Raw genomic sequence first — 27,839 nt, forward strand, 5'->3', positions numbered from 1 at the left:
ATTTGTTTGCTTGCTTTTGTGTGTAACTCCTACAGCCAGAGCTTCATTGCCACAAGAACTTTGTCTTGATGACAGATACACACCTGGCATCTGGCACAGGGCTGGACACATATCAGAGACAAAGTAAATGTGTACTCAAAGAATGAAAAACAGATAGTTAAATGTGGTATCTCCACTCACTGCGGTCGCTGTTTGTTGTAAGGTGTGTCTCAAGTAACTGCTGGGGACTTCGCTGGTGGCGCAGTGGTTAAAAATCCACCTGCCAATAAACGGGACACGGGTTCGAGCTCTGGGCCAGGAAGATCCCACATCTAAGAACGCACAACTAAGCGCGTGCGCCGCAGCTACTGAGCCTGCGCTCTAGAGCCCCCGAGCCACAACTACTGACCCTGCGTGCCTAGAGTCCCTGCTCCGCACCAAGAGAAGCCACCGCAATGAGAAGCCCACGCAACGCAACAAGGAATAGCCCCTGCTCGCCACAACTAGAGAAAGCCTGCGCACAGCAACAAAGGCCCAATACAGCCAAAAATAAATAGATTTATAAATAAAATAGATTTATAAAAAATAGTTAAAAAATAAACTTAATTGCTGGATTGTACACATGAATAGCTTAAAAAATAGTTAGAATATATCCAAGGTTATCCCTCTAACCACATCTCCTTCAGTCATTTCACTCTTGAGAGGAAGAGAGAAGGGTGGGATGCCCCTTAGTTTTGAAATGAGTGTGATTTGATTCCTGGCTCCTCTTTGCCACAATGCAGGTATTCTCAAGCTTTAGTGTGCATCAAGGTTACCTTCAGGGCTTGTTAAACTCAGAGTGCAGAGCACCACCCTCAGAGTTTGTAGTAAGTCTAAAGTGGAGTCCAAGAATTTGCATTTCTAAGGAGTTCCCAGGTGGCGTTGATGCTGCGGGCTGAGGAACCGCACTTTGAGAACAGATGCCACAATCTAAATAGGCAACAAAATTTAAAGTAGGACTAGTAGCTGCGGCTATTTTGAATTATTGTAATGCTTAACTTCTCACAACATTTTTGGCTTTTATTAAAATCCATGTACTTCCATGGAAATGTGTCCTATAATTCAAAATGTCCGTCTTCTGTTTGAGGACCGAATGTTGCCATACAGCATTCAGGGACAGCTCCATCCTAGAGTACAAGTGTTAAAGTCATTCAGCTATACTTGTCCCAAATACATCAATTTATTTCCATCTCTATTTCAAGGTACAATTTTTACTATTATATTTCATATCGACTGACTACTGTAATAGCTTCCTAAATGATTCTCTGAGGTTATCCATGTAAAGTCAGACAGCCCTTTCTAAGTGCAAGTCTGATCATGCCGCTCTCTTGCATCAAACTCTCCGTGGCGTCCCAATCTTTCGGGGAAAAGTCCAGTATCTTTAACACAGCTTACTTGACGTGGTCCCTGTCTATCCTGCAGCAGCCCCACTTCACATCACTCCCCTCCAACCATAAGTATTTTACGTGGTTTATCGTGAGAATTGTACAGATGGGGAAACAAGGCAGAGGACAGCCAAGGTACTTGCCCAGAGTCACAGAGCTACTAAGCGGTAGACAAGGGATTTGACCGCATGCTGCCTGCCTGGCCGGACTACTACCTCGCAGGAAAAGCCTCAGGGAAGAGGTGGCAATTAAGCCGGGCTTGGAGGATTTGGCAAGGTGTTACACGGGACAGCCATTCCCAACAAAATCCGGAAAGGATGTGCCTAACTAGGAGTTCTGTTCCTTCCTTTGCCCACCATCCCCGTTTATCCCAGGGAGCGATTTCGCGTGTGTACAGAACGAAGACGGAAGGGAAAGAAAGCTGCCTTCCGGCGTGGCATCCCCAGAGCGGATTCCATGGAAACAGTAGCCGGGTCCCAGGTAGGTGAGATCTCGCGGTGCTTGAGCGGCGGAAGTGACGTCATCGCCCTCGAGGCCCTCCAGTGGGTCGCCGGTCCTCGTCCCGCGTGCGCCGCCTCCGCCGCCGGGTCGCCGGGAACATGGCGTCTGCCCTGGAGCAGTTCGTCAACAGCGTCCGCCAGCTGTCGGCCCAAGGTGAGGCGGTGGGCGCAGGCCGCGACTCTGCGTCCGGGCTGGCCCGGGGGTCTCGGCGCTTGGGCCGGGGCTGACGAGTGCGCGAGCTGGGCGCCCTCTCCGCCCTGGTCCCGACACCCGGCCTCCGCCCCCCGCCGTCGGTGCCCCCTCGGTCTCGGCTCCCGGCGGCCCCTCCCGACCTGGCCGCGTGGCGGGGCCCCTCGCGGCTTGGTGCGCGCGTCCCCCGGGGGCCCTGGCTCCAGGCTCCCCTCTTGCGGGCGGAGTTGTGACCGTTGTTAATTTTCTTCCTAATTTTCATGCCGTTGGTTCGTTCGTTTCATCACCTGCGTATCGAGCTCTGGGCCCAGAATTAAAGTAGTTGGCCGCTGCTGTAAGGCCTCTTTCCCCACCCTGTTTGTTCATTCGTGGAATAGAAATGGCCCTATTCCGCCGAGTTGTCAGGACAGAGAGGGAGGAACCGTTAAAGTTGCAGGAGCTGCGTGACCTCGGGTAGGCACGCTTCTCTCCTGAGTTCCGTGGGCAGGCGCTGCCCCGAGGTTGCTCAGGTGTGGGGCGCGGTTCTGTCTCGTTTCTCTCGTTACTGGTAGGAGTTGGCTTCACAGGTGAGCCATATTCTCTAGGCGTGAAGAAGCCATCCATGCGTTCGTTCGTGCCACGGACTTAAGTTTCTCCTTCCCGCGGTTCCGTGTGCCTAGAAGCTTTGGGCTGGAGTCCTGTCTCGGTCGCTCGGTGTGCCAGCCGCCTAATTTCCCCGGGCCAGTATCCTTATTTACAAGACAGAACTAGGGCTGTGGTCGTGAGCATCAAGCAGGATCACTTCTCTGAAAGCTTTGCACACACGCTCTGTGCAAGTCGCTGCTTTAGGAGCCGTGTGCCGGACAGAGAGGCACAGGACACTTGCGTGCCTGTGCCCCTGTGCCTCGTGCTTGTGCCTCATGCTCCCCGAATAGCAAACGTTAATGAGCTTGTTTCCTCAGCTCTTACTCAGAATTTTCTCCCATGAACCTTAAGTGAAGGGAATGGCATAATGTCCCAGCTTTCTCTGATTAGAGGACGTTTCATTGGCCCCCATCTGGTTGGGTTCATTTCACACGCACCCTGTGGCCCTTAGGTGTGTCTCCCCCTTGGCCTGCACGAAGTGACTGCCTTATGATTTCAGGGTGACCCAGCATTTCTCTTAGGTCTCATCTCAGGATTAGTTATTTAATTGGGGGAAAATCATGGACTGAAATGCTTAATTGTGGGTGATTCAAATCACTGCAAAGAAGCTATTTCATTCCTGCCAGTGAGATCTCTAACAACATGATGATGAGTTGGTATTGATATTTCCCAGTTCAACTAGTATTATTACCGTGAAAGGTGATACCTAATGAGATCACGGACTTTCTTTGTTATTGTTTTGCAGTGAGTGTGATAATAAGGGAATGTTTATTTTTGGTAAAAATTTAAAAGTATAGTAAGAAGCTCTAGAAATTATCAGAGTTCCTGGCTACAGTCACTTGGATTTTTTAAGCATTATACCATTTGAGTGTTTTTTAAATTTATTTTATTTTTTAGTAAATTTTTATTTGTTTATTTATTTATGGCTGCGTTGGGTCTTCGTTGCTGCACGCGGGCTTTCTCCAGTTGCGGCAAGCGGGGGCTACTGTCATTGCGATGGCTTCTCTTGTTGTGGACTCTAGGTGCAAGGGCTTCAGTAGTTGTGGCACGTGGGCTCAATAGTTGTGGCTTGCGGGCTATAGAGCGCAAGCTCAGTATTTGTGGTGCATGGGCTTAGTTGCTCCGTGGCATGTGGGATCTTCGCAGACCAGGGCTCGAACCTGTGTCTCCTGCATTGGCAGGCGGATTCTTAACCACTGCACCACCAGGGAAGCCCCTAAGTGTTTTTTAATAGGAAAAATCACTCAGTTACTAAATAGAAGTAGCTGGTATGGGTAGCTTGAAGTTCAAAATGTGAACGAGAACTGTTGAGGAGGAAACTTGAGAGGTTAATGCCCGTGGACTTATGTGTACCCTCCACCGTCACCAGAAAACAGCTGGTAGGATGTGGGAGTAGAGTGTGGCGTGGTGTCTGTCATCAGAACAACCCATTAAAATGGGTGAGTCTACACCATCGATAATCACCAGGGAAATGCAAAGCAGAGCCACAGTGAGATAGCACCTCACACCTGTCAGAGTGGCTATCATCAACGAGTCCACAAATAACACATGTTGGTGAGGATGTGGAGAAAAGGAAATCCTCGTGCACTGTTGGTGGGAATGTAAATTGGTGCAGTCACTGTGGAAAATAGTATGGAGGTTCCTCAAAAAACTAAAAACAGAACTACCATACAATCCAGCAATTCCACTCCTGGGTATATATCCAAAGGAAATGAAAACACTGATTTGGAAAGATACATGCATCCCAGTGCTCATAGCACTGTTTACAATTGCCAAGATGTGGAAGCACCTAAGTCCATCAACAGATGAATAGATACAGAAGATATGGTACACACACACACACACACACACACACACACACACACACACACACAGAGTGGAATACTACTCAGCCATAAAAAAGAATGAAATTTTGCCGTTTGCAGCAACATGGTTGGACCTTGGGGGTATTATGTTTAGTCAAGTAAGTCAGAGAGAGAAAGACAAATACTGCATGTTATCACCTACATGTGGAATCTAAAAAATACAACAAACTAATGAATATAACAAAAAAGAAACTGACATATAGAAAACAAACTAGTGGTTACCAGTGGGGTGAGGGAAGGGGAGGGGGCAGGATAGGGGTAGGGGATTAAAAGGTACAAACTACTATGTATAGAATAAACTATAAGGATATATTGTACAGCACAGGGAATATAGCCAATATTTTAGAATAACTATAAATGGAGTATAACCTTTAGGAATTGTGAGTCAGTATCTTGTACACCTGAAACTTATATAACATTGTAAATCAACTATATCTCAATTAAAAAAGAAAATTCCTTGGGGGGAAATCGGTGAGTCTAATTCTGGCCTAATTAGATTCTGTACCTTAGCTGTTAAGGCATAATATTGTGGTATTGGGGAAAGATTGGTGGGTCAATTAGATTAATTCAACAAGGTGCTTGTTGATTGATTGGGTGCTGGGCAAGCACTGCGTTCTGAAGCTGGGGAAGGGACGACTGTCCTGCTGAGTTCATGTGAATGACCTAACCCCAGGATCCCGGGGATGCAGAGAGCACAGGGGACAGAGAGCCGTGGGAGGGGGGGCCCGGGCTGACCGTTGACGTGAGTGAGTCGGGTCATGGGGGTCGTGGAAGAGTGGCGAGGGAGCACTGAGCTTGGAGAGCAGCCGTGCAGAGACCTAAGGCGAGAGCGGGGACGCTGGTGTGTGAGGGGGGGCTCAGGAGGCCAGACGGGGCCGAGGGGGCGTTTGGAGGGGTGTGATGGGAGTTGCACTTCAGAAAGGTCAGACAGGTGCAGCGTGGGCTGTGGGCTGGACGAGAGAGATGGAAGGGGGCAGACCACTTGGAAGACGTGGAAGACGGTGGAGTCCAGACAGGAAATGGTGGGGATCTGAGGGAAGGTGGAGGAAGAGAAAGGAGTGGACCCAGAGGCTTAGCCGTAAGGTGAAGTCATAGTCCTAGAGGTGCGGCGGTGCTGGCGGTGATGTGAACACTGCTGGCTTGGGGGACTGGAAGCGAGAGTGGAGAAAAGGGGAAACCTTCAGGGGCCAGAGGAAAGTGGGAAGTTTAGTGCTGAGGCTGCAGGCAAGACGTCTTTGGCCCTTCTGGGTCCTCGTCGGAAATGAAGGAGAAGAAATCACCTTCAGGCACCTGCAGGTCTGAGGTGTGAAGTCTGGGATTTGACCTCCTTTGGTTGGTTAGTGGTATAACTGAATGATAGTGTTATTCCTGTTTTCCAGGGCAGATGACTCAGCTTTGTGAACTGATCAACAAGAGTGGGGAGCTCCTTGCGAAGAACTTATCCCATCTGGACACCGTGCTCGGGGCTCTGGATGTCCAGGAGCACTCCTTGGGAGTCCTTGCTGTTCTGTAAGGGCGTTTTCCTCTATGAGTTTGTGCACGCTGAACCTCAGCGCTGCACTTTCTGGCTTTGGGTTTTTTTGGTGTATTCAGTAAGCCCTGGAAATGACAGTGAGCTCTTTGGCACAGCTAAAGTCACGTTGTAGTAGTTACCTTTAACTCGATGCGGCTAATCATTGCTTTCATTTTTATTTATTTTACTTTTTAAAATTAATTTCTATTGGGGTATAGTTGCTTTACAGTGTCGTGTTAGTTTCCGCTGTATAGCAAAGTGAATCAACTATACATATATTCCCTCTTTTTTAGATTTCCTTCCCATTTAGGTCACCACAGAGCACTGAGTAGAGTTCCCTGTGCTATACAGTAGGTGCTTTTATATTTTGTTCTGTTTTATCATCTTTTAAAACTCTTATGTTTATACACGTTTTGAAATGTATTTTAAAAAATGAATGGCCATCTCAGTTGAGGGCGCTGTAATTTGCGTTTATCTGAGTACTTCTATTCACGTAGTCCGTTGGATTCTCCCCATTTTCTAACTCGGAAAGAAAAGAGGGAAGAGTGACAGAACAGGGCACAGGGGCTATACCGAGTGAAGTTACCAATGATCCAGAGCAGCCTGGCTTCCAATTCCCTTCAGACAAGTTTAAGCTGGTTTTTTTTCCCCCTTTTTAAAAAAGCTATAGTTGCTGTACAAGTTTAAGCTGTTTTAGGGCCAAGTTAAATTGACGTTATTTCAGTTGGTCTGTTGAACTCTTGTGGCTCTGTGTCTTTGACAGTTGAATTCTTTTCTCTTGATGTTGTAGTGTTATAAATCGGGATTTTGTGGTTGTTATGAAAGTTGAGGTAACGTAAGTAAACTGAGAAGAAATTGACCTCAAGTGAGGGTCTGGCTCCATTTGCACTGAGGTTCTGAGACAGGTATGCGTCAGGAGGAAGGTGCCGTCGGAACACGGGCGGCCAGTAGCTCATGTGCCTGTTTGAATGTAAATCTTTATGGCTGAGTGAAGTGAAAGATCCAGTTCCTCAGTTGCACTTGCCACACCCCAAGGGCTCAGGAGCCGCCTGTAGCCACTGCTTCAGACGATGCAGATGTGGAGCAGGGCCTCCGCTGCAGGAGGTTCCGCGGGTTGGGATGGCTGGGGAAGATTTCTGCCACCTGTGGTTTCCGATTAAAAGAACAGAAAGCATGATTTGTACACACGTCAGCTTACGCGGATGCGCATGTCAAGTGAGGTGATGTGTGTGGAAGCTGTTTGAAACTAGAAGGCGTTTTACGTTGTATATCAGTTAAAGGAAACCTGGGAAGAACCCCGACCTTGTTTCCAGGTCCCCTGGGTTTGAATCTATGTGCTGCTGATTATGAGGTGTGAGGCCCTGAGCTTCATATTTTTATTTATAAAATGGAAGTCACAATGCCTTACTGACCTATTGTGAAGCCCAAATGAGATTGTTTGGACACATTTTGATACTTGGAAAGTGTGATTACAGATGTAAGGTGGCATTGTTAAGTAATACTATATAGATGGAAGTACAAAGTGAAAGATGGAGAAATTGTCATTAGGCGATAATACCCATTTGATTTTTCTTGAAATGAGTTTAAACCATTCAGTTTTTTGTTTTTTTTAAAGAAGAGCTTGCAGTTTACGTGTAAGCAGTGTCTAAGTGGTGGTAGCTTATGTGATTTCTCCCTCGAAACCTCTCCGACCCCCTCTTGGTATTTACGATGGCACTTGGTGGCACCATCTCCCAGGTGGCTCGGCATGGGTCACCTGCCTGAGTCGTCCCTCTTCTCAGCACTCCACTCCTTCCGGGCCTGCCCTGCAGCTAGTTTTTCTCCCAGGTCACCCAGCATCCCCTGGGTCCTGGGGCAGCACCGTGACCTTGAGCCGCTGCCGTGGCCTCCGGCCAGCCCGTAGCTTCAGTGTGTTCTGCTCAGGCAGGAAAAGCCCACAGTGGGTTTCTAGGCGAATAAAGCAGTACTGAGCACATTGGACTGCAAAAGAAATGTATTTTTAAAAATTGTTGGTTATGAGTTTATATTCAGTTACTTCACGAGTATCAGAACAACCTGATATTTGGCCTCATTTGACGGAGTTTTCTTTTTTGAAAGTTCTTTTTTGGTTGCATTTTATTTCTTGCCTAACTGCTCTGGGTAAAAAGTTGTTCTTTTTTTAAGCATATTTTTCTTAACCTCTATTTGTGTCCATGTTCTGTGTCTTGACTGTGCAGAGAACCAGGCCGGGAGAATCTCACAGATTCCAGTTCTTCATTTTTAAAAGTACTGTGACTCCTTTAACTTCACAGAGCATTGGAGGCAGGACGGACGGACTTCTCCGTTTCCCTGTGAGACGCCAGGACAAGTTGCTTCTTTTCTCTGTGTTGTAGGTTTGTGAAGTTTTCTATGCCCAGCGTTCCTGACTTCGAGACGCTGTTCTCACAGGTTCAGCTCTTCATCAGCACTTGTAACGGGGAGCACATTCGCTATGCAACAGACACCTGTAAGGGGAACAGCTTTTTCTTCTTTTCCACAGAATGTATTCTGCCCTGTAGTCATTTATATTTTCAATATTTTATTATTGTTGTGTCTAGTTGCTGGGCTTTGCCATCAGCTAACAAATGCACTTGTGGAAAGAAAACAGGTAAGAATGTTATTTGAGTATTTATAGCTCTGTTTCGCACGCCTCTAACCTGCACGATGTAAGGGTTCCAGCCTGGTGTTGAGACCCTAGTGCTCGGATGTACGTGGTCGCTGTGGGGCTCTGACCACAGAAGTGGTGCCTCAAGGGGGAGGCTGCTGCTTGTGTTTGGAACTGCCATTCTAGCACCCTTGTGCTGTAAAATGCCGCTTTTTTGTTTGTTAAACCTTTTAACTTGCAATTATGACATAATTTTAGCTTTACAAAAAAGTTGTTAGGTTAGTATACTTAATTGCCATAAATGCCCTTCACCCAGAGCCCCCAGCTGTTAGCGTCTTACACCCAGAGCCCCCAGCTGTTAGCGTCTTAATGCCCAGAGCCCCCAGCTGTTAGCGTCTTACGCCCAGAGCCCCCAGCTGTTAGCGTCTTACGCCCAGAGCCCCCAGCTGTTAGCGTCTTACGCCCAGAGTCCCCAGCTGTTAGTGTCTTACCATACTTGTTGGTTCTTTTCTCTTTTTCCTGAGCCCCGGAAAGCAAGTTGCAGATGTGATGCGTGAGTGCCTCAGCGAGTGTTTCTTAAAAATTAGGACAAATTAAGACGTTCTCTTACATGACTGCAGCACACTGACCAACATGAGGAGATGAGCTCGGATCGACTCCTTTAGCAAATCTGACCTGGTTCCGATTTTGCCAGTTGTTTCACTGATATCTTTTATAACAGAAGAAAGTCTCAGATCACGGGTTGAATTACATTGTTGTGTGTCTTTAGTTTCCTTTAATCTGGTAAACTCTTTATTTTTTGTGTTATTGACACAAGTTGTAATTTGTAAGTTTCTTTTTGATTTGAAATTCAACTTTAAGACTAGTGTAAAAGAGGCTGAAAACAAAGAACCAGTTGGTATTTTGTGGGAGCACTAGATAATTATTGTTTGAGGGAGATGGTTAATCCCAAGTCTCTACTGAAAAAACATGTTAAGTTCCTCAGCTATTTTACGGTCACACCTCCTCTCCAGAAGCCGACTGCACCTCGTGTGGTTCTTGGTCTTGTTATTCATGGTCAGGGCAGGAAAACGGTCCGTTTGTGCTTGGAGCTGCCATTCTGGCGCCCCTTGTGCTGTAAAAGGGGCTTGTGTCACTCTCAACAGCAGTTTACCGCCAGGTAAGAGAGGTTGCTGGAGAGAATTTGCAGGTGACACCTAGACTGCCCTGCGGGACAATGCCAATGTCCTGATCCACAATTCAGTCTCCTAAGCATAGGTCTCATCTGTTGTGAATAATTTGTAAAATCTTTGTTTAGCTGTAAGTATAATGAACTCTTGAGAATGTAATGTTGCTTTTGATTATTGATCTCCAGTAATTAGAAAAAGCTTTATGATTTAAAAAGTTGTGCTGAATTACTCTACATATCACAATAAACGGCTTAAGACAACATTTTCTGACTGAATAGGGGCAGAAGTTTCGTGAGAGGCTGTGGGACCCTCCTCTTGTGGTTTAGAAGAGCCCATCAGTATGTTACTTTCGTTTCTAAGTGACAGCCTAGGACCCAGCGTGCTGACAGGTGTCCTTTCCGACAGCCCCTGCGCGGAATCGGCGTCCTTAAGCAGGCCATTGACAAGATGCAGATGAACACAAACCAGTTGACCTCCGTCCATGCTGACCTTTGCCAGGTGAGCAGCGAGGGGTTGCCCCGAGTCACGGCTGGACTTGGTGAAGATGCCGCTGTGTTCTAAGCCTCGGAACGTGTAGCTGCCCCTGTTGCTGGGAAGGGAATCTTGGGGCTACTGAGCGCAAACCATCGACCGAGGCCCAGCTAGTCAGCTCGTGATGTGGGGGCAGGTGGGGTGAGTAGCGCTGGTGACCTTAACGATCCCAGTAAGGAGCTCTGGAACCTGAGGACGAACCAGGTGACTTCTTACACTTTAAAGTGTTGTTCATGTATTTATTTTATTTTGTGTGACTCCAAACCCAGATGGCAAGGCGGGGTGGGTATATAATGAAGCCCGTCTCCCACCTGCTGACTGGCCACCCATCCCTTCTCTCCAAAGGAAACTGGAATTAGTAGTTTCTTAGGCATCCTTCCAAAGGTGGTTTATGCACATATAAGCAGATATGTTTATATTTGTTCTCTCTAGTTTTTTAAACACAAATACTAATCTATACAATGTCTTAGGTACCTTGCTTTTTTCTTACTGTGTCTTGGAGATGATTCCATGTCAGTGCTTTACGGCTGCAGAGAATTCCATAACATGGGTTTAGTCGGTCCCTGTGGGGTATCTAGATTGTTTCCTTAATGAATAACGTGGTATGTGGATTATTTCAACCACATGTTCTAATTTCACATGGAGACGTGCTCTCTTTTCTCTTTATTTATTTATTTATTTTTTGGCTGCGTTGGGTCTTCGTTGCAGTGCGCAGGCTTCTCACCGTGGTGGCTTCTCTTGTTGCGGAACACGGGCTCTAGGTGCACGGGCTCTAGAGCGCAGGCTCAGTAGTTGTGGCGCGCAGGCTTGGTTGCTCTGCGGCATGTGGGATCTCCCCGGACCAGGGCTCAAAGCCGTGTCCCCTGCATTGGCGGGCGGATTCTTAACCACTGCGCCACCAGGGAAGTCCCCTCTTTATTTCTTCTAAAAAACTTTTGTGATGGAGGTGTGACGTACATACAGTAAAGTTCGCAGATCTCAGGTGTACCGTGAGTTTGTGCCTGTGCGTGCCCTGTGCCGCATCACCCAGACACAGAACTTTGTGATGGAGGTGTGACGTACATACAGTAAAGTTCGCAGATCTCAGGTGTGCCGTGAGTTTGTGCCTGTGCGTGCCCTGTGCCGCATCACCCAGACACAGAACTTTGTGATGGAGGTGTGACGTACATACAGTAAAGTTCGCAGATCTCAGGTGTACCGTGAGTTTGTGCCTGTGCGTGCCCTGTGCCGCATCACCCAGACACAGAACTTTGTGATGGAGGTGTGACGTACATACAGTAAAGTTCGCAGATCTCAGGTGTGCCGTGAGTTTGTGCCTGTGCGTGCCCTGTGCCGCATCACCCAGACACAGAACTTTGTGATGGAGGTGTGACGTACATACAGTAAAGTTCGCAGATCTCAGGTGTACCGTGAGTTTGTGCCTGTGCGTGCCCTGTGCCGCATCACCCAGACACAGAACTTTGTGATGGAGGTGTGACGTACATACAGTAAAGTTCGCAGATCTCAGGTGTGCCGTGAGTTTGTGCCTGTGCGTGCCCTGTGCCGCATCACCCAGACACAGAACTTTGTGATGGAGGTGTGACGTACATACAGTAAAGTTCGCAGATCTCAGGTGTGCCGTGAGTTTGTGCCTGTGCGTGCCCTGTGCCGCATCACCCAGACACAGAACTTTGTGATGGAGGTGTGACGTACATACAGTAAAGTTCGCAGATCTCAGGTGTGCCGTGAGTTTGTGCCTGTGCGTGCCCTGTGCCGCATCACCCAGACACAGAACTTTGTGATGGAGGTGTGACGTACATACAGTAAAGTTCGCAGATCTCAGGTGTGCCGTGAGTTTGTGCCTGTGCGTGCCCTGTGCCGCATCACCCAGACACAGAACTTTGTGATGGAGGTGTGACGTACATACAGTAAAGTTCGCAGATCTCAGGTGTACCGTGAGTTTGTGCCTGTGCGTGCCCTGTGCCGCATCACCCAGACACAGAACTTTGTGATGGAGGTGTGACGTACATACAGTAAAGTTCGCAGATCTCAGGTGTGCCGTGAGTTTGTGCCTGTGCGTGCCCTGTGCCGCATCACCCAGACACAGAACTTTGTGATGGAGGTGTGACGTACATACAGTAAAGTTCGCAGATCTCAGGTGTGCCGTGAGTTTGTGCCTGTGCGTGCCCTGTGCCGCATCACCCAGACACAGAACTTTGTGATGGAGGTGTGACGTACATACAGTAAAGTTCGCAGATCTCAGGTGTACCGTGAGTTTGTGCCTGTGCGTGCCCTGTGCCGCATCACCCAGACACAGAACTTTGTGATGGAGGTGTGACGTACATACAGTAAAGTTCGCAGATCTCAGGTGTGCCGTGAGTTTGTGCCTGTGCGTGCCCTGTGCCGCATCACCCAGACACAGAACTTTGTGATGGAGGTGTGACGTACATACAGTAAAGTTCGCAGATCTCAGGTGTGCCGTGAGTTTGTGCCTGTGCGTGCCCTGTGCCGCATCACCCAGACACAGAACTTTGTGATGGAGGTGTGACGTACATACAGTAAAGTTCGCAGATCTCAGGTGTGCCGTGAGTTTGTCCCTGTGCGTGCCCTGTGCCGCATCACCCAGACACAGAACTTTGTGATGGAGGTGTGACGTACATACAGTAAAGTTCGCAGATCTCAGGTGTACCGTGAGTTTGTGCCTGTGCGTGCCCTGTGCCGCATCACCCAGACACAGAACTTTGTGATGGAGGTGTGACGTACATACAGTAAAGTTCGCAGATCTCAGGTGTACCGTGAGTTTGTGCCTGTGCGTGCCCTGTGCCGCATCACCCAGACACAGAACTTTGTGATGGAGGTGTGACGTACATACAGTAAAGTTCGCAGATCTCAGGTGTGCCGTGAGTTTGTGCCTGTGCGTGCCCTGTGCCGCATCACCCAGACACAGAACTTTGTGATGGAGGTGTGACGTACATACAGTAAAGTTCGCAGATCTCAGGTGTACCGTGAGTTTGTGCCTGTGCGTGCCCTGTGCCGCATCACCCAGACACAGAACTTTGTGATGGAGGTGTGACGTACATACAGTAAAGTTCGCAGATCTCAGGTGTGCCGTGAGTTTGTGCCTGTGCGTGCCCTGTGCCGCATCACCCAGATACAGAACTTTGTGATGGAGGTGTGACGTACATACAGTAAAGTTCGCAGATCTCAGGTGTGCCGTGAGTTTGTGCCTGTGCGTGCCCTGTGCCGCATCACCCAGACACAGAACTTTGTGATGGAGGTGTGACGTACATACAGTAAAGTTCGCAGATCTCAGGTGTGCCGTGAGTTTGTGCCTGTGCGTGCCCTGTGCCGCATCACCCAGACACAGAACTTTGCTGGATCTTGCTTTCTTGAGCCGCACATTCCCTACGCTTACCTGAAGGGTTCAGACATGGAAAAGGAGTGATTGGAGAGAAACTGTTCTTACTTCACCAGGTCAGTGAAGAGAAAAGGTCACACTTGTCGTGCATCTGTAAATAGATGGGCTTTGCTTCATTTGCGGAGCCCTTTATGTCATAGCTGGTTAGTCTTTTCTAAAGAAATGCTATTGTATTCTGAATGCCTAAGAAAATGGAATAACGTGCTGACATTTAGATCATTTTAGTCAATAAAATGTAAAGCCAGTTATTTTCTAGAACTTTGCGGAATCTGCGAATTTGCTCTTTCTGCTAAAGCCGAAGTGCACCTAGAATGATGGCCTCATGTCAATTTTTCCACAGCTGTGTTTGCTGGCGAAGTGCTTTAAGCCCGCCCTCCCGTACCTGGACGTGGACATGGTGGACATCTGCAAAGAGAATGGGGCCTATGAGGCCAAGCACTTCCTGTGCTACTATTACTACGGCGGGATGGTCTACACCGGGCTGAAGAACTTCGAGCGAGCACTCTACTTCTACGAGCAGGTAGTCGGCGCTCCCCCGGGGGCGTACGAACTTGCAGGCTGGCGGCTGGAGCTGCAGGGGAGGGTCCTTTCAGAGGCTGTTTCCCTGTGGCCAGGGGCGCAGGGCAGGGGAGGGATGGGCACTGTGGGGCAGGCTGACCAGGCTTTGCCACGACCCCCGTCTGGTTTGGGTTGAGTTGTGTGTGTCTCTTGACTTTGTAGCTTCCTTTGCGTGCGGGGAAGGGGTGGAACCGAGTGACCTTTGACGCATCTTCTTGTTCTGAAACCAGATGTGACGTTCGGTTAAGTTTTTCTTTCTTTCATTGTTTTTTTTGGCTGCACCGCGTGGCCTGTGGGATCTTAGCTCCCCGACCAGGGATTGAACCCAGGGCCACAGCCGTGAAAGCGCTGAGCCCTAACCACTGGACTGTCAGGGAACTCCCGAGTTTTTGTTACTTTAATAAATAAAACATTCTTCTGGTCTGTAATTCAAAGGGTGTGAAGGAGTACACAGTGAAGAGTGCCTCCCACCTTTGTGTCTGTGTAATGAGACATTGCGTAGCTCTGCAGCTTCACTCAGGGTCTAACAAAGATAGACAGTACTGGCTAAAACCAGTGTTGTAGGATAAATTTGCCAGATGTCCATAAGTTGTTTGATTCAGAGCACATGTTCAGGTAATAAAAGACATTCCAAGCCTCAGAGGAGCTCATGGTATATTTGAGATGCTGTAGAAGCCCCCGCACAGACTTGTGAGTGGGCATCGCCTCAGTGAGCGGGAGCTGACCAGCATTGCTGGGGGCCTAGGGCAGGGTGACCACAGGTGCTGTTGGCAGGGGTGATACCTTTCAAGGACGTGACTGGTCAGGTAGGACCTTCCAGGGGACTACATTGACCGTACGGTCACAATTTCAGTTCCTCAGAAAACTGCGAGCACACAACCCGCAGCGACTGAACGCGCGCGGTGGCTCTGCAGCCCAGCAGAGGTGGGATGAGCCCGCCGCTGGTCTAGGGGTGCCGAGACATGGGCACGCGGCAGGAAGGTGCGTGGTCTGTCACAGAGAGTTGAAATGTCAAAGACACAGCATGTTTACGTTTACAGCTAGAAGGCTTTTACCTGATAATCCACGTAGTTCCTCTTTTGCCCACGTGACAGTCTACTTCATGGCGCTGTGTCTTCATGATGTACATCAGTTCCAGGTAGTATTAGTACCTTAATTTCAGGAGGTGACACAGATTTTGTTTTACTGCCTTTTTACAATCCAAAAGAAGGATGTACTTAGTGAAAAAAATTCAGATCACACAGCATTATATAAAGTAAAGAGTGAAAGTAGCCTCCTCCTCTTACCCCGTGCCACATGTGGCCCTGGCAGTTCACTAGCCCCCGGTCGGCGTGGTACTCTAAGCAGATGTGGTGCTTCACCATTAAAGCAGTGCTGCGTGTGGATCGTGGCACTTGTGTTCTTCTGCGCTTGCACGAGTGTTTCCGTTGAATAATTCTCAGAAGTGCCTTATAGGCTCAGTGGCTTGGATTTTGATTTGGAACATTTGGGCTGATTTGGGCGTGATAGTTTTGAATTCTTAACCCTCATGAATCCAGGTGAAAAAAGGTGGAAAGGCAGCCTCAGGATGGGAGGAAATATTGGCAGATCACATTTCTGATAAGAGACTTACATCCAGAATATACAAAGATGTCTTAAAACTCAACAATAAAATTTTAGAAATGGGCAATGGGTTTGAATAGACATTGCTCTAAAGAAGATAGGCAGATGGCTAAAAGCACTAGTCATCAGGGAGATGCAAATCGAAACCACAGTGTGATATCAAGCCACACGAGGATGGCTGAAGTTAAAAAGAGAGCCAGTAACGTGTCGATGAGGATGTGGGCAGTTCAGAGCCCTCGTGACTGCCAGTGGGGTGTACAGTGGTGTGGCCGCTTTGCAAATAGTTCTGCGCTTCCTCAAAACGTTAAACCTAAAACTTCCAAGTGACCTGGCACTTTGCTCGCAGGATTGCACCCGAGAGAAGTGGAGACAAATGTGCGCTCAGATCCGTACATGAATGTTCACAGCGGCATGATGGCTCACGTGGCCAGCTGCCCGGCAGCTGAGGATCTGAGTGCACAGAAGGTGGGGCACTGTGGGCCCATGACACAGAATGAGGTCCTGACGCAGGCCACTGCAGGGGTGTGCCCTGAAAATGTCACCTCGAGGCTGCTCCCGAAAGACTGCATGGAGCCATTTATGGGACTTCCCTGGCGGTCCAGTGGTTAGGACTTCGTGGTCTCACTGCCCAGGGCCTGGGTTCAGTCCCTGGTTGGGGAACTGGGATCCCGTAAGCCACGCAGCGAGGCCACACACACAGAAAAAAGCCATTTATGTGCACTGTCCAGAGTAGCCAAATCCATTGAGATGTGAAGTAGAGGAGTGGTTGCCTGGGGTTGGGGGGTGGGCGGTGACCACTGACGGCCTGGGGTTTCTTTTTAGGGGGTGAAAATGTTCTGAAATTCGGTAGTGGTGATAGTCTCACAGCTTGGTGAAGACACCAAAGCCCGCGAGTTGGATGTGTTCAAAGGGTAAATGCTAGAGTTATTAAAAGGTAGTGATTTAGTATAAGTGCTCTTTTCCTAATTCAAGCTCCCCTGCTGTCTTCACTCCTGCTCAGGCCATCGCCACTCCTGCTATGGCTGTCAGTCACATCATGCTGGAGGCATATAAAAAGTATATTCTCGTTTCTTTGATACTGCTTGGCAAAGTGCAACAGCTGCCGAAATATACGTCTCAAATTGTGGGTAGATTCATTAAGGTGAGTTTTTGAAACAGAAGGATTTCTTAGGTGACATGTTCTGTTCACAGGAAATCGTGGTGATGCGTAGCTCTGTAATCTTTTTTTTTTTTTTTTTCCTGCGGTACGCGGGCCTCTCTCACTGTTGTGGCCTCTCCCGTTGTGGAGCGCAGGCTCAGCGGCCATGGCTCACGGGCCCAGCCGCTCCGCGGCACGTGGGATCCTCCCGGACCAGGGCACGAACCCGCGTCCCCTACATCGGCAGGCGGACTCTCAACCGCTGTGCCACCAGGGAAGCCCTCTGTCGTCTTATTCTAGGGGCCCTAACTCTCCCAGCACGTTAAATTAGCAGATGCTCACTTGCTGGCTGCTGGGCGTCTGGCAGAGCCCGAACCCTCCCAGTCCGTGCACACCGATTGCCTGACGGACCGTGATGTTACTAGGAATCTGTCTTCACACTTTTGCTCTGGGTGATCATAGCTGTAGATGTTTAAGGTCCTAGAAAAGCAGTGCTGACTCTGTTGGACTCTCACTTTGACCAAGTGCTGGGGAATCTTATTAGACCCCAAGCGCTGCTCACAGAGCTGCTCTTGTTTCCCTGAGAACTCAGCCCTGGGACCACGTGAAGAAATGACCTACTTTTTTTTAAAAAATAATACATGCTCATGGGGTTTTGTTTTGTTTTTTTTAAACTGAAGTCACTATCATTCTGATAACAATTTTTTGCTGACCCTCCTTGTACAAAATTCAGAATTTTACTCGATCAGTGTGAGAGTCTTCCTGATGAGAAGATTTCCGTGCTGCCTTGTTGAGGGTGGCCCGTGTCCTTCTCTAAGAGCCCGTTGTGCTTCTCGGACTCCAGGCTTTTAGTCACATACGGGGGCATGGGGGTGGGTAGAAGGATGCGCAGGTTTGGGGAGCTCCTGGGGTGATTGAAGTGGCCCTAGGAGGAGGGCCTTTGTAAGGTGAGGTCCCCATGACTCAGCTTCCTTCCCCACAATTGTGGTTTGTTGGCGGTGATACCAGAGTGGTGAAGAGGGCACAGGCTTCAGGGTGGGGATGCAGGTTTGAATCCGTGTCTCAGGACCACGGACCTACTCGTGGGCCTGGGTCCGGTTTCTCACGTATAAGAGAGAGGGGAATGCTTGCGCATGTATAAGATAGAGGGGAACGCATGTGCATGTAGTAAGAGGGCAACGTACGTTCACATAATGAGACGGGAACGCATGTGCATGTAATAAGGGCAACGCATGCACATGTATGATAGAGGGCAACGCATGCTCACATAATGAGATAGAGGGCAATGCATGCGCACGTAATAAGATAGAGGGCAACGTATGCGCACGTAGTAAGCTAGAGGGCAATGCATGCGCGCGTATAAGATAGAGGGCAACACATGCTCATGTAATAAGATAGAGGGGAGCGCATGCGATGGTGAAAGCAGCACATCTCTGAGTGCGCCCTCAGCCCTGTTGTCTCTGGTTCCCCCAGAAGTAGCGGGTTGTCCCGTTGCGCCCGGTGAGGTATGTGTGAGAGGGAGAGGGAACTGAGAAGGGTGGGAATTTTCCTTCTTTCTTCCCAAAGTGGTTTATCAAGAGAAAAATCAAGAGCCCCTGATGGAGAAAAACGACCTGTGTGCCTTTACTAACTGTGTACTGCACTTGCTGTGCAGCAGTTGCTCTGTACTACAAAGTGGGTGTTGTTTTTGTTTGACAGTAAACTACTGCATGGTGCATTTCTATCCTTGGTCTTGAAAACTAGGCATTTGCTTTGGGTAAATTATAATTGGTTAGGTAACAGTAAAGGATGTTGAATGTACTTACTCCAAATTTAGTGCCATGTTTTCTTTTGCGTCTTACACAGGCTCCGTTCCTCTAACTCTCGAATCTGGTTTCTTCCCGCCTGCACACCTTTAGCCTCTTAGCAACGCGTACCACGAGTTAGCGCAAGTTTATTCCACCAACAACCCCTCGGAGCTCCGCACCCTGGTGACCAAGCACAGCGAGACCTTCACTCGCGACAACAACATGGGGCTGGTGAAGCAGTGCCTGTCCTCGCTGTACAAGAAGAACATCCAGAGGCTCACCAAGGTGAGGCCCTGGCCGGGCCCCTCCTGACCCTGGGCTCCTCTTCTCCCCTCGTCCCCCTCAGCGCCGAGGCAGCAGCACAGGGTCTCGGCCTGAGGAAGAGCTCTCCCAGCTGACTCCCTAGGGCACTTTGATGGGTGCTTTTGGTCTTTCCAGTGCTGGGACAGGGTATTTGAGAAGAGGGACAGGTGAAGGGCAAGAGGTGGGAGATACGGCCACCCTGGGAGGTACAGACAGGGAGCCCGGGGGCGTGGCCACGCTGCTCTGGACCGTGCGGCGGGCTGACCCACGCGGGGGCACAGGGCCAGCACACTGGAGCTGGGGGAGGTGAGCCGATCGTGTATTTTCTATTTTCAAGATGAAAATAAACCTAGTGGCTTTTGATGACGGAAAATACGCTTATTATCAAATGTTAAAACTGCCCAGGAAAGTGTAAAAAGAAAAACGAAGCTCCCCATGAGCCAGGAAGGCGTTTGCTGCAGGCAGTGGTAAACCAACAGAGAGCAGCGGCGACCGGGACGGTGCGGCTCTTCTCCTGGGGCTTAAGGACGGGGCGGTTGGGCTCCAGGCAGAGGAGGGGAAAGGGTGCTGCTCAGTTGATGCGAGGGCCAGGGAGGCTGGAGGGGACCAGGGGGAGGAGGGGCAGCCGGGGAGGCCGCCACTGCGCGGGGAGAATCGCTCCTGGAGCAGGAGGAGAGGGAAGGGTCACCGCACACGAGGAGGAGGCCCCTTCCAGACACTCCAGACATCCATCTGTAAGAGGAAGATGGAGACACGAAAGAGAGAGCGCCTTGAGAAGAGGAAAAACAAATGTCCTGTCAGAGAAAAGCCAGCTGGACCCGTAGGCTAAAACGACCGGACCTAAGAGATTCAAGGTGACCAGCAGCTGAATTCTCCCCACAGTGTTTTCCATTTGGCCCAGGTGCCAACACAGCTGCTCTAAGTACAATAAGTTTCTATCTCACCATCGAGAGGAGCTGCTGGGAAACAGCTGCACCCGTAGGTGACTGGTACTGGGAGTTTAGATGGAAAACCAAAATGTGAACAAGGAGAGAAGACAGTACACGTTCAAAAAGATGTTAATTTACCAAATGGCGAGTGAGAGTTAAATGAAGAATTAGAACTCAGGGAATCTAGTAAGTAGGCATCATTGCGAAAATCATCAGTTAAACTCTCGTGAAATAGTCAACCCCAGTTCGTCACTTTGGAATCAGTTGATAGCTTATACCGAGAAGTCGGTATGCTTTATATGGAAAGTGCGGTTTTCCATTTTGGATTGGATAAACACGGATCCAGAGTGTGACCAAACAAACATGAAGGGCCTTGGGTGGCCAGTCCAGGGCGGGGCAGTGGCTTCACAGTCACCAGCGTCCTGGTCCTACTGTGCTGACTTACCATTGATTTGAGTCCGCTGGGCTGATAAGCCCTTCCCGGCGGCCTTGGGGGGGCATCACAGCTGCTGATGGGCAGGGGCGCCGCCACAGAGGACGCGTGGCGTCATGTCCTGGTGCCAGAACAGTAGATGGGGCATCAGAGGATTTTCCAGCCAGGTTAGTAGTCTGCTATTCAAAGGGCAAAAAACTCAAAGGCTTTTAAAGAAGTCTCAGCAGGTGTACTGTATGTGGGTGTTGGGATGAGAGGCTGCTGCAGGGCCACTGGGGAAATGGGCTTATCATGTGAGGCTCAGATCTGCTCCACATTCATGTTTTGTGGGCGTCTCTCTAAATCCCTCTGCTCTGTGTGTAGACACCCCATTAACTGTAGTTGGGATCATACTGTATGTGCTGTCCTGTACACTGCTTTTTTTCACTGTCTTCACCTTGTTTCCATGGCAGTGTAAGCCTGCACCACAATCACTACATCATACTCTGTTGTACAGATGGTCACAACTCACTCAACCAGTCCTCTTCTGGTAGACATTCAAGTGGAAGTTTCTCCTTCTTTTGAAATGGGGAAAAGGACAGTTCCGGGTATTTAGAAATGTTCACTTTTGAGTCCTCATTGGCGCTAAACTACTTAGATACTTCTTAGAATGAACAGTAGTTTCATTTGGAGAGGGCATGCTACTCTTTGAACTAAAGTATATGTATCAGTAGAATTTTTGGTCATTGACTTATCAAGAATTTTCAACATCACAGTCTTAACATGGCCTGTTGTGAAAATGCCATCATTGTAAATATTGCCAGCTGCCCTAAAAAAAAAAAGAGTTCTTTTAATTTCTTCCTGAAAGGGGGCATTTTCATCAAGTCCCAGGCAAACCAATGATAAACACTGGTTTCCTTTTAACCCCCTATTTGTTTACACATTCTAGCTTTGAATTTTGAAGGACGGATGTGATTTTTTTTCAATTTTATATTATTTACAAGGTAATATGTTTACAATACGAAATTCAAAGGCACAAAAATCTCCATCCAGTTCCTGTACCCCAGCTGGCCTTTTCTTTCCCCAGAGGCAGCCTGGTGTCACCCGCTTCTCAGATATCCTTCCAGAGATCATCTGTGCACATAGAAGCACGTGCACTCATACGCACGTGTGCTGTCACACGTATGCACTCTTGTACACAGATGTGAGTGTGCTGTAGACCCTGTTTTGCATCCTTTTTTATATTTAACGATGCACATGTCTTGGATTCTTTTCCAGCTCATAAAAAGTGTCCACACCCAGTGAGTTTTTTTACAACCGTGTAGGAGTCCGTTCGTGTAATTGCACTGCACTCAGCCGGTCCTCTGCTGACGGACTTCTAGGTGGTTCCAATCTTTGCCGTTGCAGGCGGTGCTGAAACGGCGGTGCACACGTCATTTCAGATGTACAGGAGACACGTGTGGGATACTGCTTAAAAGTCATTAGTCCTCTAGGAAACTGATGCTGAAACCTTCGCTTATCCACTGCATGTCACCGTCACAACAAAACGTTACCTTGTACAGTATGGGAGAGCAGATTTTCAGAGACTCAGTAGAGCTCTGCACACATTGAATAAAATTCCTCTCCTCAGCGTTTCTACTTGTGACTATTTAACTTCTGAATTTCAGACCTTTCTAACGCTGTCATTACAAGACATGGCAAGTCGCGTGCAGTTATCTGGACCTCAGGAGGCAGAGAAGTATGTCTTGCACATGGTGAGTGCGTTGCTGTTGTTCAAAAAGTAATCACTGGATTTTTGTCCTTGTCAAGGTAACAGGTGTTTACGATAGAAAATACAAAGGAGGACGAGGGGGGCCCATCCAGTGTCAACCACTGTGGACATTTTCGTCGATTTCCTTACAGTCTTTGGGGTTTTCCCGTGACACGTACTCATGTGTCACACACAGTGGTGTCTTAGCAGTGCTCCGTATTTATATTTTCATTGTCACAGTTTTTGTGAATATCGTTTAAAACACTCATGAAATATTTCAGATAATACAAAGAGACACAAAGCAGTGCTGCTCTGCCTGCTGGTCTGTGATGAGCCCACGGACGAGCCGTACGTGGGGCAGGGCCCTGCTGCCCTGAGGAAGTCCTGTGCAGCGAGGTAGGGGCCTGGTGACCTCATGGGTGGCAGTCTGACTCACCCCCCTCCTGGGCCGTGTCACCCCAAGAGCACACTCAGAGCAGATCCCCACGCGCTCAGCTCCAGCTGCAGATAGCAGATGTCACAGGACACCTGAGACCCATTTACTTCCCAGTTGTAACTCCCTACTCCCCAAATTTAAATGCGCATTTATTTATTTGTTTGTTTATTTGTTTTTTAAAGGTTGGCATTTTTATATTATTTATTTATTTATTTACTTACTTTGGCAGGGCTGCATTGGGTCTTCGTTGCGGTGTGCGGGCTTCTCATTGCGGTGGCTTCTCGTTGCCGAGCATGGCTCTAGGCACGCGGGCTTCAGTAGTTGCGGCACGGGGGCTCAATAGTTGTGGCGCACGGGCTTAGTTGTTCCACGGTATGTGAGATCTTCCCAGACCAGGGCTCGAACCCGTGTCCCTTGCTTTGGCAGGCAGATTCTTAACCACTGCGCCACCAGGGAAGCCCCTGGATAAGCATTTAAGTGACTATGTGGTAGCCCACCGAGTTGACATAGCATCATTTGGTTATTCTGTCACACAAGCGCATGCCTCCGATCTGATCCCCAAGAGCAAACCTCTGTCCTCAGCCCGGGCCAGGCGCGCCTTCTCACGTAGAAAGTCAGCATTCTGCGTTTTCTGCTAGTGATCTCCCCTGTGATGTCAGGAGTGTTGCCAGGTCCGGATTAGGAGTCATGAAACTGTTTTCAGTTGTGATAATGGAGTATTTTCTTTCCATAGTTCAATTTACAAATGTTTGGAGGTTTTTTCCTTCAACGTAATCCTCCAAACACAGAGACACACATCCCAAACAAACAAAACCTGTCCCACCTCCCCAGCCTCGGAGCGCCTGCTGAGAGCACCTTGCCGCCCACAGGGTTTCGTCCCGTGGGTCAGCCGCACACCTCCCCGGACTTGCTCGTCAGCGGTGCGGACACAGCTAGCGAGGTGCTTGCCCAGGCCAGACGGACCCTGACAGGCTCCAGACCGGCTGGCGGTGTTCTATCTGCCGGAGACACGTGGCATTTGCCAGGGCAAATGTCTGAGGGCGCTTCTGGTCGTCACACCTGGGGGTGCTACTCACATGTAGCGGGTAGAGCCAGGGGCACTGCTCAAGCTCCCGCGATGCAGAGGACCGCGCCCGCCACAAAGAATTGTCTGGCTCAAAACGTCAGGCCACACCTGAAAAATCCTGCCCTACCGTGTAAAATTTATGAAGGCAGGGGTTATTCTTTAAGACTCAATTTTTTTAGAGTGGTTTGAGGTTCATAGCACAATTGAGGGGAAAGGACAGGGTTCCCCGCCCCACACGTGCACAGCTTCCCCTTATCAGTATCCCTACCGGGTGGGACAGTTCTTAGCAACTGACAGCCCTACACAGATGTGTCACCATCCCAAGGCCTTAGTGTACGTTAGGGTTCGTTCACAGTGTTGGACGTTCTGTGGGTTTGCACAGGTGTATAAGGACATGGATCCGTCATAGTATCGTGTGGAGTATTTTCATTGCCCTGAAAGTCCTCTGTGCTCTATTTGTCCCTCTCCCCTCCCCCACCCCCACTGATCTTTTTATTTTCTCCAGTTTTGCCTTTTCCAGAATGTCGTATAGTTGGAATCAGGCAGTGTGCAGCCTTCTCACACCTGCTCCCAGCCCTACCTCTGCCTAGAAACGTCATTATGATCCTGCTTTCTAACGGCCTAGTTTTAGTCACGTCCTGTTTCTGAGTTTTATATAAAAGGAGGCGTACAGCATATGTACTTCAGGATCTGGCTCGTCCTGCTCGACACCATGAGATTCACGCACAGTGTTGCGTGTCATTGTAGTCGGTTCATTTGCAGGGCCGCAGCGTTCCACGGTATGGGGCTGCCTTTCCGTTCCCGTCGGGGGACGCTTGGGTTGTTCCCAGTTGTGGTTACTACAGAGAGTGCCACTGTGGTGAGCCCGGTGTGCGTGTCCTTCCCCTTTGTGAAGAGGCAGCTCTCTTTGCTCATGGGGTCAGAGTTACGCCTTCTGTTTAGTGTGTGTTGGGCTGTTGGTGTTTCATTAACTGGGGCCCATCCCTTTCCAGGATGGAAAGGAGCAGACCAGCTCAGGCAGCTCAGTTCCACTGTGACAGACCACTGTCACCTGGGGAGCAATTTGTTAGAATAACACCTGTTTGGGATTTTATTGGCTTCTCGCTTTTTACTTCATGGACAGGATTTGGCGATGAAGTTCAAACAAATAAATCCCCCGTTGTTGATGCAAAGAACAAAGACCTTAAAACTGCCTTGGAATCAACACTGGCAGAAAAGTTTTCTTAAAGGACCAGAAGACAATTTCTACTGGGGAGAAACAAAAATGTGTTAGGGTTTCACTTTTTAAAATGCAACGGCAATGTCAGTTATATCTCACAGAAATTTTCTAAAGATGTAAGGGCACTTCCGAAACATTATGCTAGAGAAGCAAGAAACGGAGACCACATATTGTCTGACTCCATTTATATGAAACATCCAGAACAGGCAAATCCATGGCGCAGAAAGTAGACTAGTGGTTGCAGGGGGCTTGGGAGGAGGGGAAATGGGCAGCGACTGCCTAAATGGGGTGGGTTCCCCGTGGGGGCAGTGAGATCTTCTGAAACAGGGTAGAGTTGGTGGCTGCACACCACAAGTGTAGTTGAATCCTCTGAATTGTTCACTTTAAAATGGTTAATTTGGGACTTGCCTGGCGGTCCATTGGTTATGACTCTGCGCTCCCAATGCAGGGGGCACGGGTTCAGTCCCTGGTTGGGGAACTAAGATCCTGTATGCCGCATGGCCAAATAAATAAATTAATTAAGTAAAATGGTTAATTTACCTTATGTGGATTTTACCCCTTCACATCTGTCTTGGTGCAGAGCACATGATAGGTATTTAATAGATATCTTTGAATAAGCAGGTGGTGCTTATAAATACGCATACAGATTTATTTATTGCTTTCTGTGATTTCTCCTGATTGTATTGAAACACTGCATATTCACATCGTTTTTGGGTCTAAACTGCTTTCCTGATTTCTCTTTTATAGATAGAAGATGGTGAAATTTTTGCAAGTATTAATCAGAAGGATGGGATGGTCAGTTTCCATGATAACCCTGAAAAATATAATAACCCCGCCATGCTTCATAACATCGATCAGGAGGTAAATATGAATGCCAGGTGTTTTGGGCTGATGTTCATGATGTTATACCTGAAACACTGACTGTATGTTCCAAGATAATTTTAGCTCTAAATATGGGTAGTTCCCAACTAGTTTTCTAAGAACATCTTATTTCTTAGAAAGGTAATTTCAAGCTGGACTCTCCCAGGTTGTACGATTATAAGTAGATGGTGGGTTAGCTTATTTGTCTAGCTCACCAAAGCCTCCTTCAACTCCTGAAACAGTTGAAGGGTCTTAGAATCGGTATGGTTTTATCCGTACCCAGTGGCCACCTATACTGTAGAGCCTTCAGTAATGTGAATCTGGAGCTCCAGCTCAGGAAGTCAGGAATCCCCTGTCTCTGCTGGGGGAGAGCGGGCAGCTGGAGGAGACGAGCCGTCCGCGGTTGGCCCTGGGCAGCAGCATGGGCCCCAGAGCGCATCCTGCTCCGAGTGCTTGCCGGGATCTGGACGTGAGCCAGGAGTGTGTGGGTGGTCTGGTTTCTTACCTCTGTTTAGGCAAACGGATTGAACTGAACAGCTCCAGAACCTTCAAAGCAGTATGTCTCCACAGTCTGTTTTTGGCAATTCCAAGTTTTCTTTAAAAAACCCTGAAAACGGGGAGGTTTTTTATGTAACTCGTGTGATGGCAAATGAATATTTTTAGGTCTCACTGCAAAAGATGTCAGCGTGTTTGATGACGGGGTGCTGCCCCAGGTCCTGCTGTACTGTGTTGCTGACGGAATCCAAAACTTCTGACTCCAGAATTCATCTGGCCCCAGGGCTGTGACCCTGTAGCACCCACAGTAATAGTCTAGGCTAAAAAGGTGAAGTTGCCCTAAACCCACTCACTCAGTGCATCCACACCTGTCTGCCATGCAGATGCTGAGGTGCATAGAGCTGGACGAACGGCTGAGGGCCATGGACCAGGAGATCACAGTGAACCCCCAGTTCGTGCAGAAGGTGACTGGGGCCCCCTCACTCACTGAGTGGGCCGGGCGGGGCAGGGTGGCCTCCTCCATCAGGAGTGTGAGCTTGTGCCCAGAAGCCATATTGGGGAGGCTCACAGAGACATACTCGTTGGGGACGTTTCCAGACTCCAGGCTGGAAGTGTGTTTAGGGATGAGGGTGGGGGTCCTGGACCTGCCTACCCCGCACACGGGGTGGCGTCCTCGGGGGCGTAGGTGTCCGGGGGCTGGTGGGAAACCCTTGGCCAGGGCAGACAAGCGCACTGCCTCTCTCCCTCCCTCCCAGAGCATGGGGTCACAGGAAGACGATTCGGGAAACAAGCCATCCAGTTATTCCTGAAGCCAGTGCCCCTCCTGAGTTTCAAAGAAGCCTTCTCCGTGTACGGGGCAGGTGTCGGGAAGGCAGCAGGGAGGACCAGACCCGTCTCACCTAGACACTAAGGCGGTGTGTTTTGTTTTGACATCTTCGGTCCTGTGTGCTTTCAGAAAACCATTCTCTCTGCAAAGAAAGGAAAACGTTTTCAAACTTTAAAGCCTGTTGTGGATTTATTTATCCTCAGATTAATGTGGTTATTGCATTAAATCTACCTTTTTGTTTTAAATTATTTGAACATTGGCGTGTCTTCTGTATCGCTTTTTTCCTCAGAAAAGCTTTTAAAAAACATATTCATTGTGAACAGATACAGATTTTAGGGATTATTGGAAGATGTGAATCTAAAGTTGATATCAGGGGACTTCCCTGGTGGCACAGTGGCTAAGAATCCACCTGCCAATGCAGGGGACACGGGTTTGAGCCCTGGCCCGGGAAGATCCCACACGCCGCGGAGCAACTAACCCTGTGCGCCACAACTACTGAGCCTGTGCTCTAGAGCCCATGAGCCACAACTGCTGAGCCCACGCGCCACAACTACTGAAGCCCGCGTGCCTAGAGCCTGTGCTCCGCAACAAGAGAAGCCACCACAGTGAGAAGCCCGCGTACCTCAACGAAGACCCAACGCA

At 48.9% G+C, this 27,839-nt stretch overlaps 1 protein-coding gene across 3 annotated transcripts; it reads left to right on the top strand.

Annotated features, from left to right (window-relative positions):
- Positions 1-1,913: 1,913 nt before the first annotated feature.
- Positions 1,914-27,569, top strand: COPS3 (COP9 signalosome subunit 3). 3 transcript variants are annotated; one of them, XM_065896414.1, is made up of 12 exons: positions 1,914-2,057; positions 5,962-6,091; positions 8,468-8,580; positions 8,672-8,721; positions 10,293-10,385; positions 14,156-14,335; positions 16,976-17,116; positions 19,012-19,185; positions 22,212-22,298; positions 25,763-25,876; positions 26,755-26,835; positions 27,127-27,569. In XM_065896414.1, the coding sequence occupies exons 1-12, from the start codon at positions 2,003-2,005 to the stop codon at positions 27,178-27,180; spliced, it is 1,272 nt and encodes a 423-aa protein (XP_065752486.1). In that variant the 5' UTR covers positions 1,914-2,002; the 3' UTR covers positions 27,181-27,569. The 3 variants fall into 3 exon arrangements, with proteins under 3 accessions (XP_065752486.1, XP_065752487.1, XP_065752488.1); XM_065896415.1 differs by lacking the exon at positions 19,012-19,185 and having other exon boundaries at positions 2,003-2,057; positions 27,127-27,180; XM_065896416.1 differs by lacking the exons at positions 1,914-2,057; positions 5,962-6,091; positions 8,672-8,721 and having other exon boundaries at positions 8,557-8,580; positions 27,127-27,180.
- Positions 27,570-27,839: the final 270 nt, after the last annotated feature.

This window comes from Phocoena phocoena, chromosome 19 (genome assembly GCF_963924675.1).
Source record: "Phocoena phocoena chromosome 19, mPhoPho1.1, whole genome shotgun sequence".
NCBI classification, from domain to species: Eukaryota; Metazoa; Chordata; class Mammalia; order Artiodactyla; family Phocoenidae; genus Phocoena; species Phocoena phocoena.